The following is a 12,102-nucleotide window of genomic DNA, read 5'->3' on the forward strand; positions in this document are numbered from 1 at the left end:
TCTCCAGAAGAGTGGCGAGGAGCAAATCCAATTGGCATCTATCTTTATCGCTCCCAATGGTTATCATGCCCAGAGAACCTTTTTCAAAACATCATTGCGTCAGATCTGCAATTTCTCCTGGGCCCTTGCACTCTACAGATATGCCAGACAGCAGTAAACAGGGGAAAGAGACACAAGAAAGGGGATGGATGACACTGGGGGCAAAGGGAAATGGTCAGGGTTAGGGAAACGTCATGAACAGAAAACGCACTCGTGAGAGAGAAGAGGGAGAAACTGATTTGTTGATGTTTTGTTTCAGCTCACCAGAATGCTCCCTTTGTGCCACGCAAGGCTAAGACTCAGAAGCCAGTCCCACTGGCTTGGTTTGCACATAATGCTAAGCAATGGTTTGTTAAACTATAGTGTATTATATAGTGTATTAAAGCCATGGTTTATTCAAGCATCCAAACCACAGCAGCTTAGCTATGGTTTGTTCATTGCCTGTTGTCGGCTTATGAACCTCAGTTTGTTTTAATTATGGTTTGGCATTATGTGCAACCTAGTCCATATGGCGTGAAGAAGCCATTACTCGAAAAGTAAAAAGAAACTGCATCTGAATTCCAGTTGATTCTGATGAAAAAGGGGCTTTCCACAAAAGTTGGCTTGCTGACTTACATTTCTCCCAGTACTTTCACTGCTTCTACCTTTGGCAGAAGAAGAAAATGATCTAGCCTCCATCTCAACCAAAATTAGATTCTGCAGCTAGAAATTTGTCAACAAACCAAATTCCCATGATCTCCTCGCTCCCTCCCTCCTTCATATTTCTACCCAGTCCTATTTCAAAGTGCTCATTTTATCCTCTTAACAGCCTTGCGAGGTTGTCTAGGCCTAGAGATAGTGACTTAGCTTAAAGGTTTTCTGTCTGCTTTTGGGCAGATTCAAACCGAGCTTTCCACTGCTCAAGTATAATAAACTGTCTTGTAACTGAAACATTCTTGTCACAAAACAGGATATTTCCACTGGGAGTTTTCCTATATATATTGTTCAGTTCTGTTCTGACTTCACAAGACCTTGTCTTATTAAACCAGGCTAATAAGTAGAAAGGACTTGCTAATGTTTTATTATTGCCCACACAGCCTGGTCTCATCCACAACATCTTCTCCATCCTAATCTCACTGTGCGGAAAAACTTAACTGGGGATATGGCGCTGTTTCACCAGCTTTCTCTCAGGCTGCCTCCGAGTGGAGTTCATCCTTCATTTATTCCAGCTACGGGGCCTTGGGTGGCTTGGGAGCTTGAGGAGAGAGAAGGAAACAGCCTCAGGCTGTCAGAATTGTTTCCCATCACATGGGGATTGTGCAAGGATGATACACGGAAGCCATCTCTGGAGGAGCTTGTGGAAATGGGGGAGCTGCCGGTTTACAGAGCAAGGATTTCATTGTCCTATTAAAATCTGCAGAACCTGGCCAGGGCCGGAGGAGATAATTGGTAGCTTCAGGCTGAGAAGCTGACCTAGAAACGGCAGCCACTTCTAGGCAGTGAAGTGACACAGCCTGTCTCAGAGACTCTCTCTCTCTCTCTCCCCCCCCCCCCGCCTTCCCCCCTGTCAAGAGTTAGGAATTATCTTGCAAAGGCTTGTTCATGTATGTGATGGAATAGTCAAATTGCTTTTCTGATCGGGCGAGAGTTTTTCAACTAGGACTGCAGGGTCTAATTGGTTCAATTGGTAGATTAACCGATTAAAACTATGTCTGATTAACTGGTGGGTGCCAATTTTAATCAGCGAGGGCAAATGAAAGACCTGTCGCTGCATCGCACCAATTGCTACGGATTTTGGTTGTTTTGCTTACTGAACTTTGTATTTATAAGCATAGTATGAAATTTGGTTTTTCATGTGTTTTGTAAGCTACCGGAGGAGGTTTATTGATAGCCAGCCATTTAAATTTAATCAAGAATAACAATAATAACTCATTCAGTCTCAGCTGAATTTAGAGTAAATAGATGTAACCTTGTCTAGAGGTAGATTTCACCCATCCTTTCAATACAGTATTTGTTTCATCGCCATTTTGCTCCCCCCCCCGCCCTTTTCACCTCAGAGTTGCCTCCTTCTCGCTCTCTGAACAGGGAATATTAATATTATTCTCACTTGCTTCACTAGCCTGACTTATGAGTCACTTACTTGAGCGATCTGGATTATTTTACTGAACTATTTGTCAAGAGACCTCTGGTGCAACCTGGTACCCGTGATTGCTTGCTCCCTTTTTTTCTGCCAGCATTCCTATGCCTTTAAGAGCTGCATAACATGCAGAAATTCAACAGGTAAAACTTTCCATCGCTGCATCGCTATGCTCAGAAATTTCCTCCCCCCGTTGAGCTGTATGTTCTGTTATGCCGCTGCTAAAAGCAATCCTTTCTGCCCACTCAGATCCTGCTGCTCAGAGACAGATCAAGGAGGCTTCCTCTTATTGTTCTCTTGAATTTTAGAAGCACCTGGGGAAGACAAATAATAATGAAAACAAAATCTTAAATTAGAATTAGAATTAAGGCTGCAGTCCTAAACATTTGTATGCAAGCCTTATTTTTGTAATATTTTTTTTCATTACATTTTTGCACATAAACTATGGACGGAAACCAGTGTGACTTCCTTCTGAGTAAATATATTAATGATTAGAATGATATGAAGCAACTTTTCCCAACCTGGTGCCCCCCCCATGTTTTGAGACTATAACTGCCTTCAGACCTGCCCATTGGCCATGCAGACAGGGGCAGTCTACCAACAGCTGCAATCACAGATTCCCAGCCCCTCACTGAGGAGGAACTTGTGCCTTCCTTATCAAAGATTCCTAAATTGCAGGGGGTTCGACTAGGAATGACCCTTGGGGTCCCTTCCAACTCTATGATTCTTTTATTCCTAGGAAGGCCGGAAGAAAATGCAGACACTCTGCCCCCTGGGGCAACTGATCATTTGAAAGGGACCCCCAGATTAATAAATTGTTGAGCTTTTTTTTTGGCAAAATTGCAAAACAGAATATGCCGTTTGGGAGCTATTTTTATGGAAAATCGGCATGGGCTGCTAAATGTCTGGATTTTCCTAGACTTGGGGGGGGGGGCTGATTTCCGCCCGGCCACTGCTGCCGACTGCAGTATTCCGGATATGTCTTGGGAATTCTGGATGTATGGCAGCCCTAATGCAGTCCACAGTGCATTTGATAAGACAGGAAGGAGAAAAAGGATTTGCACAAGTGTGCTTCCCTCTTAAGCCAGGAATGGTGTAATGTGGTGCACTGGGCATGACAGTGCAAAGAAACAGTGGTGGACTTTGGGCTCCCAAATTTCAGCAGTGCCCTATGCGATGTCGAAATTCAGCTCTCCCTGCCTCTCATGCTCCACCCTGCTGCGTTGTTTTCGTGCCCCTGCATTGTGGCTCCCACTGTGACTGCGCTGGTCGCTCCGCCTTAAAACTGCCTCTGTAGGAAATCTAGGCAATTGCTCCCCAAAAGCATTTGCAGCCATGCTGAAAGTACCAGTAAAATCCCACAGGTCCCGTGGGGTATTCCAGAAGCCCTGACAGACTGTCTGCACACAATTTTAAGTGGCTACGGTGGCCCACACTCTACTGCAAGCTAAGCCAAACGCTGTATCACAGGCAAACAGCGAACATTTCTCCAACTTGCACAGAAGAATGTGTCCCCAGGCCTAGGAAAAGTCTTCTACAGTGGTACCTCGGGTTAAGAACTTAATTCGTTCCAGAGGTCTGTTCTTAACCTGAAACTGTTCTTAACCTGAGGTACCACTTTAGCTATTGGGACTCCTGCTGCCGGCGCACGATTTCTGTTCTCATCCTGAAGCAAAGTTCTTAACCCGAGGTACTATTTCTGGGTTAGTGGAGTCTGTAACCTGAAGCGTCTGTAACCTGAAGCGTCTGTAACCCGAGGTACCACTGTATAAGAGCACACTGTGCTGGAAAAGAGGCGGACTTTGCAGAAGTCCTCGGGCTGCTGACTGCAATGGTACAATACCAAGAATATCCAGCAGAGGGTGGGCTCCCCTCAGCAAAACCTTACAGAATGCAGGATCCACAGGCCTATAGATGGTCACAACCCCAATCTCACTTGTTTTCTCTGGAGCTCTGTGCATCTACATAAACTCATGAAATAATTTGAAAAAGGTTGTGAGCTCCTTCTGAGGCTGCCCCACTCCACCAGGCAAGCTGCTGTCATAAATAGCTCCCTTGGAGAGGGCCGGAGAGATTTGGGGGCAGAAGGAAACAGTACAGAAGGATTTTTCAGACATGGGTTAAAGATAACACAGGCCTGGGAAAATGCTGGGCTTTGAAGAGACACGACTGTTCTGGCTGAGTTGACAATCGGTCCAGCGGTGGAACAGGACACTGGCTTCTTTCCCAGTTTGCTTAGCGCCCTCCTGCAACTTCCTGGTAGTAACGTTCAGGTTTGCTTTATCTATTGCTCTGTAGGCTGGCCAGGTTGAAATGTTTTCTGAGGCTGCAAACACACTAGACCTTTAAAGCCCATGGCATCACCCAAAAAATCCCAGGAACTAGCCCCCGCAGTGCTACAGTTCCCAACAGCCTTAACAAACTACAGTTCCCAGGATTTGGGAAGGGGGAAGTCATGTGCTTCAAACACAGACCAAGTCTAGGAGATGGAAGTGCACAGATACCTTTCAACAAGGTATTGTTCCATATCTTAATGCCTGGACTAGTTAGTCAACAGGGCCAAGGTATGAGCTTCATTACTGAGTGGGGATCCAAACCTGGGTCTCCCCAGTTCTCATCTGACCCTTTAAGGCTTGCACCACACTGACGTTCCTGACCGAGTGTTGCAGATGCATAATATTTCTTCAATGTCTTTCTCTCCCTGCCTCTCTTTCTGCAGATTCTGCATACAACTTGTCTTCTCAGCTGATAAAGATGCCCAACTTCACCAACGACAACTTCACCAAGGAGGACACCCCCAAGTATAAGACGGTGGAGATGGTCTTCATAGCCACCGTCACAGGGTCGCTTAGCCTTGTCACCGTGGTAGGGAATATCTTGGTCATGCTGTCTATCAAAGTGAACCGCCAGCTTCAGACTGTAAACAACTACTTCCTCTTCAGCTTGGCCTGTGCTGACCTGATAATTGGAGTCTTTTCCATGAACCTCTACACAGTCTACATCATCAAGGGCTATTGGCCACTAGGGGCTGTGGTCTGTGACCTCTGGCTGGCTCTGGACTACGTGGTGAGCAACGCCTCTGTCATGAACTTGCTCATCATCAGTTTTGACCGCTACTTCTGTGTCACCAAGCCCCTGACCTACCCAGCTAGGCGGACAACCAAAATGGCAGGGCTGATGATTGCAGTCGCTTGGATATTGTCCTTTATCCTCTGGGCACCTGCCATCTTGTTTTGGCAGTTCATTGTTGGGGAGAGGACAGTTGAGAAAGAGCAGTGTTACATCCAGTTCCTCTCCAACCCGGCGGTGACCTTTGGCACAGCCATCGCGGCTTTCTACCTCCCCGTGGTCATCATGACTGTGCTCTACATCCACATTTCGCTGGCCAGCCGGAGCCGCATCAGAAGACACAAGCCTGAGAGCAAGAAGGAGAAGAAGTCCAAGTCACTCGGCTTCCTGAAGAGCCCTTTGGTTAAGCAGAATAACAACAACTCTCCAAAGAAAGCGGCGGAGGTGAAGGAGGAGGCAAAAAACGGGAAAGTAGAAGAGCAGCCCTTACAGCAGTCAGAGACCACTGGCCACCAAGAGGAGAAGGAGACGTCCAATGAATCCAGCACAGTGAGCATCACCCAGACCAACAAAGAGAAGCCAGTGCTGGAAATTGCACCGGCTGATCAAGGGCAGAGCCCAGCCCCGACACGGCTTAACCCTGCCTCCAAGTGGTCCAAAATTAAGATTGTCACAAAGCAAACCGGAACTGAATGTGTCACCGCCATTGAGATTGTCCCAGACAAAGAAGCCAGCTCCACTCCAATCACCTTGTCCAACAGCCGCCCGGCGAACGTTGCCAGGAAATTTGCTAGCATTGCCAGGAGTCAGGTCAGGAAGAAGCGTCAAATGGCAGCCCGGGAGAAGAAAGTCACCAGAACCATCTTTGCCATCTTACTGGCCTTCATCCTGACATGGACGCCTTACAATGTGATGGTCCTCATTAATACCTTCTGCGATTATTGTGTCCCTGACACAGTCTGGTACATCGGGTACTGGCTGTGCTATGTCAACAGTACCATCAACCCAGCTTGTTATGCTCTTTGCAACGCCACCTTCAAGAAAACCTTTAAGCACCTTCTCATGTGTCAGTACAGGAACATCGGCACGGCAAGATAATCTGGAAGCGAGGTGTGGTGGAGACTTGTTCTTTTATTCTCCAACCAGACAGATGTACTGCTGCAACTGTGTCACTGGATTCCAGAGGGAGCCTTTCACCAAATGCAAAATTAAAACCAGAGATAACACACAACCCTTTTAATCCTGATCGGCCTTCAAGTCACAAAGCAGTCCTTGCGCCTCTACGCCCCTGACTGCACTTCTCCAGAAAACGAAGGAGAAATAAGTCAGGGACTGGATGCTGCAATAAGGCGTCATGGACAGACTTCGTGGATCCCACTCCCTGCCTTGTTCCTCCTGAAATGCTGGCTGAACTTCCATTAACCTTTGATATCACTAGATAAAAGCAGTGTCCCCTTCTGATGCCTATGCTGATGTGCTAAGTGGGACACACAAACATGTAAATGGAAGTTATTCCTTTTCATGGATGTCTTGGTGGTTTTGCACTTGTGGTGTGTATGAGTGTGTGTGTGTGTGTGTGTGTGTGTGTGAGAGAGAGAGAGAGAGAGAGAGAGAGAGAGAGAGAGAGAATGGGAAGGTTCAGCAATGCTAACAAAGTCATAAACTATGAATGTGCAGACAGAAGGGGACTGTCTCATCGCCAGCCACCAAGCTGGCAGTGGATTCTGCTTGGAGCCTTAGGCTGGGCATGCTCAGACTAGATGACCAACCAAGGCACACTTAATCCCTTTCATACATCCTAGCCCTTTTCCCGGTTGAGTTTCCAGTGGGATTTGTTCCCCTCAGGGAGAGTATTCTACAGCTGGAACCAAACCTGCCTGCTTAAGAGGCTTCCTAAGGAACTTTCATCCTGTGCTGACTCCATCTCGTCTCCCCGTGGCAGGCAGCTGTGCCCGCCAGCCAGCCTGCTGAACGGAGAGACTCACTCCTACCTTGAAACAATGACACACCTGAGTTGTTTTGAACAATAAAAAATCGCAAACGGCACATGTGCGCACGCACAGAGAGACAGAGTCAGCACTGTGACATTTTTGACCACATGCCAAGGGAAATGCTTCTGCAAAGGTATTTGTGTCGATGTGAAGAGCGACTGTCCTTGAGGCGGCAAATGCTTGACAAGGCCCTTGGAGGATAACGTTGCACCAGGCATCTGCGATAGCGGGATATTCCTGTACTGGGGAGACTTTCAAAGGCCATGTAGCCTCTTTTAATGTAAACAGGGTTTCCCTTCATTTTGGGTTGCTTTTTTAGATGCCAGCTGCACCACAGTGTCCTCCTGGCTCCAAGCACTTGGTTAAGGGAGGCGCCCTTTACCGAAGAGATTTTTGATTCCTCTGTAGAAGCCTTTCTCAACCTTGGGTTCCAAGATGTTGTTGGACTACAACTCCCATCATTCCTAGCCAGCATGCCCAGTGGTCAGGGATAATGGGAGTTGTAGTCTGAGACCGCCTGGGAACCCGTGGTTGGGAAAGGCTTCTCTGTAGGGTAGGAATGGGCAACAGGTGACCCTCATCATGATGTTGGACTCCAGCTCCCATCAGCTGCAGCCAGCATGGACAATGGTCAAGGATGATGGGAGTTGTAGTGCAGCAACTGCTGGAGGGCTGCAGTTTCTTCATCCCTGCATATAGGGGCTGGGGGAGGGAAACTAGAGACCTCCCTGCTTGCTTCTGTTCCAAGTGCCTGTGGGCACATCAAGAAGATAGCCGCCGAGCTTTGTAAATGGACTTAACCTCCCTTCTAGTCGGTGTCGTCATGGAGTCCTCAGCATGTGGGCTCCAGTGTAAAGTGTACAGCCTAAATCCCAGGATATTCATGATGTCCAGCACAGAACAACCCATTCCAGCTGTTGCTCAGTTTCTCCAGAGCCTAGAGGGTATCTGCACCCTCAGGCACATCAGCGAGAAATCAAGGATCTGGCATAGACTGTGCCAGTGTACACAGGCACAGAAGTCTCCGTCTCATGGTGAAGGACTCTCAGCCTGCGAGACGCCATTGTAGTTGGCCAAAGGCTGCTGCTTCATTCTGCTGGGGAGGCAGCCATACTGCCACTGCCTTTAGAATAATTTGCATCATGTTGCCCCAAATGCCTTGCAGGTTTTTTTAATTGTTACAACTAACAGCGGGCCCCACTTAAACCAATAAAGTAATTGAAGTAAATATATTAGCTCTTTGGGTCATTTTTTTTGGTCCTCTTTCAATACTCACACGCAAGCAATTTAGGCATAAAGTGGATTAAATTTGAAATTATGAAACAAGGATGGGGCTCTGTAGCTCTCTCAGTGTCATGGGCTCCATCTTCCATCAGCCCCATCCCAAAAGGCCAATGGTTTATGAGAAGTTCCTGGTTGAGTGCAAGAATCATTGCCGATTGACAAGGACGCCAGACTTTTCCTCTCCAGCATGGAATGTGCTGAGTAAACTTTGCAAGCTTCTTCTGCTGGGTCGAGGCAGGAAACCTGCCCCCACAGGAGCCCACAAATGATCCTTTCCTGTGATTAGAGGGTTCCCTGGGCAAAAAGAAATGGACGCCTCACTCGGCCAAAGTAATGGGATGGATCTGAAGAGGGTGACTCTCTGTCAAGTTTTCATGGCTTTGGGACCGATCCTGAATGAGCTACTCTGGGACCCCTGGAGACTCAACCCGCACTTTGACCCAGGTTAGCTGGGCACTGCCCTGCACGCTGTCTGCCCAAGGGAGCTTCCCCTGCCCCAGAGTCTGGTTCCAATCTTCCTGCAGCATTTCCAGCCCTGTGCAGGTCTGGTAGCAATTATGCCGCATTAACTGAGGAATTCTAGGGAGCTCAAGCGCCTGGGGCAGGGATTTTGTTCTGATCAGCGAAGGGGTGCACAGGGGGGAGAGCGAGGAGGGATGGGCAGGCATTCAGGCAGCTGTCCCTGCAGGAACACAAAGACCCTCAGAGGCCCCTTTGTCAATAGGTACTGACTGGGCAGCATGCCTGCACTCCCGACCATGTGGAGGCTCTTTTGCTGGCCTCAGCAGAATAGCCGCCTAAACCTACAACAGCTGCCTCCACCAAGAGGTTGAGAGGTTAGGGCAGCTTCAGTGCCAAGAGTTTCCCAATCTAGGTCACTTGACCCACGTGGGAGAGGAGTTGCAGGGAGGCAGAAGGGCAAGCTGTGTCATCATGGAAGTAAGAGGCCACTGGGATACAGTGGTGAGCGGAGAGAAAGATAAGGTGCGGTGTGAACAGATCCTAGAAGGGAAGACAAATATATTTTGCACCAATCCAGTTGTAATAAATGGGATTTGGTGTCTGCAGCTTTTCAGTTTAGGGAAAATGTAAAAGAGAATATGGTAGAGGTACGTAAAATTATGCAGGCATAGAGAAAGTGGGAAAGGTTTGGAGGGCCTGGATAATAATAATAATATAATAATAACAATAATTTATTATTTATACCCCGCCCATCTGGCTGGGCTTCCCCAGCCACTCTGGGCAGCTTGCAAAAAAATATTAAAATACCGTAATACATCAAACATTAAAAGCTTCCCTCAGTTGGTTAGAGTGTGGTGCTGATAACGCCAAGGTTGCAGGTTCAGTCCCCATATTTGACAACTGCATATTCCTGCATTGTAGAGGGTTGGACTAGATGATCCTCAGCGTCTCTTTCAACTCTATGGTTCCCCCACATCTCATAATATTAGAACTCAGCGCTAACCAATGAAGCTGAACGTTGGACAGGCAAAAGAAACTAACAGCGCAGTTAAACTGTGAAAATTGCTCCCGTAAGAGGCAGCAACGGCCACCAACACGGATGGTTTTGAAAGAGAATTAGGCGAATTTGTGGACATTAACAGTGCCTGCTAGCCCTAATGGCTAGACTCCCACTGCCAGAATCCGTAAGGCTCTGAATAGGAGTTGCTTGGAATCACAAGTGGAGAGAGGGCTGTTGTGCTCAGGTCCTGCTCGCAGGCTTCCCATAGGCACCTGGCTAGCTGCTGTGAGAGCTGAATGATGGATTAGATGGGCCATTGGCCTGACTTGGCAGACTCTTGTTATTAATTTCAATGGAAAGCGCACAGGGATGCCCAATAGCTCCAAGCTGAGCAATATTTGAAGCGCTAGAGCAGAATGAGCCTGGGCTAGGAGCATAAAAAACGAATGGATATCAAGTCAAGACTATTGATCCACCTGGCTCAGAACTGTCAATATTGTGGGCAACTAGCAGGCTACTCTCCAGAGCCCAGAGAGCCCTATTTAACACAGTACAACCGATTTCTGATTTCCAGCTATTCCCCTGAACTCACCTTTGCCCATCTGGTACCCTGCAGATGTTCTCGACTACAATTTCCATCAGCCCCAGCCACCGCTGGGAGTTGTAGTGCAAAAACTCTGTAAGGCAACAGATTGGCAGAGGCTACTGTAAATTTCTAGAGCTCAGAATGCAGCCAAGCATGGCCAATGGATCAACTTCTTCTTTCTGGCACTTGTAAAGAGCAGCAGAAAGCAATGCCAGGAGATAAAAAAGGTAAAGGTAAAGGTACGCCTGCCCATACGGGCCAGTCTTGACAGACTCTAGGGTTGTGCGCCCATCTCACTTAAGAGGCCGGGGGCCAGCGCTGTCCGGAGACACTTCCGGGTCACGTGGCCAGCGTGACATCGCTGCTCTGGCGAGCCAGTGCAGCACACGGAACGCCGTTTACCTTCCCGCTAATAAGCGGTACCTATTTATCTACTTGCACCCGGGAGTGCTTTCAAACTGCTAGGTTGGCAGGCGCTGGGACCGAACAACGGGAGCGCACCCCGCCGCGGGGATTCGAACCGCCGACCTTTCGATCGGCAAGCCCTAGGCGCTGAGGCTTTTACCCACAGCGCCACCCGCGTGCCAGGAGATACACTTACCCAAATCCACCCATTCAGTTCATGCAGCATAAAATATGGCATTTTATTGAATTGCTTCTAAGGTAATTTTATTTAATTGACTTTATGCACTTATATATTTTACCTTCTGTAGAAAAAGAAATACAACACTATGCAGTTTAGAAACTTTTTTTTTTAAAGAAAATCCTGTTGCGAGAGAAAGCAGCAAATGACTTAATAAGCTTTTGACAACTCACCCATCTCTCTCTGACGGTAATATGAAAACAACTCAGGATAGAAATGAGTTGAAGGAATCCAGGGAGCAGCTGGTAAAATATTCATGGCATTTGCACTCCTGCTTTCTTAAATGTTTGTAGGGCGGGGAAAGAGGAATGCCATGACACCTGCCTGTCTAGTTAATTGGAAGCCCAGGACCTTGACCCACTAGTAATCTCTGGTTCCTGCCATAATGAAAGTAGCAGCTTTGTGGCATGGAGAGCATGAGGAATAGGTGTGACTACTTTAAACAAAGAAAAAACAAGGAAGTTGTCCTGGAGAGGGGAAGAAAGCAGCCTTCCAATAATTAAACAGGCCCACAAAATGGAGGGCCGCTGACAGACAACACGACCACAAGCCAGTGAAAGTTCCAATGATTTTCATACAAGAATTCTATATGAAAGGGAAATCTTGCTGTTGTTTGCTGCTTGTTAAAAATAAAATATATATGTTAAGTGCTTCTGCACATGAATCATTTCATAATGAATCACCAGCTCTCTGAAATAAAATGTAAACTGTTATTTCTTAAAATGAACTTTGGGACTAGTGATCATCCATGAAAGACACTGAAGACATTTCTCCACACTGGTAAAATATTGGGTTGATGACTTGTTTGGTGCCCATTTACTCAACACCAAATGGAGGTTCTTTGCTTTCCTCGTCCAGGACAGATGGGATGAGAAACCACCCAGTAACACTTGACTTGGTTTAAGATGCAAG

The 12,102-nt window shown here is 47.3% G+C and overlaps 1 protein-coding gene across 2 annotated transcripts in view; it reads left to right on the forward strand.

The window, feature by feature from the left end:
• Nucleotides 1-8,443, forward strand: part of CHRM4 (cholinergic receptor muscarinic 4) — a 52,289-nt gene extending 43,846 nt beyond the window's left edge. For both annotated transcript variants that reach the window (XM_028726950.2, XM_077928768.1), the window contains exon 2: nucleotides 4,875-8,443. In XM_028726950.2, the coding sequence (XP_028582783.1) occupies nucleotides 4,875-6,322 (1,448 nt within the window). In that variant the 3' untranslated portion in view covers nucleotides 6,323-8,443. The remainder of the gene's footprint in view (nucleotides 1-4,874) is intronic.
• The last annotated feature ends 3,659 nt before the right edge of the window (nucleotides 8,444-12,102 follow it).

Source organism: Podarcis muralis, chromosome 1 (genome assembly GCF_964188315.1).
Source record: "Podarcis muralis chromosome 1, rPodMur119.hap1.1, whole genome shotgun sequence".
Lineage (NCBI taxonomy): Eukaryota > Metazoa > Chordata > Lepidosauria > Squamata > Lacertidae > Podarcis > Podarcis muralis.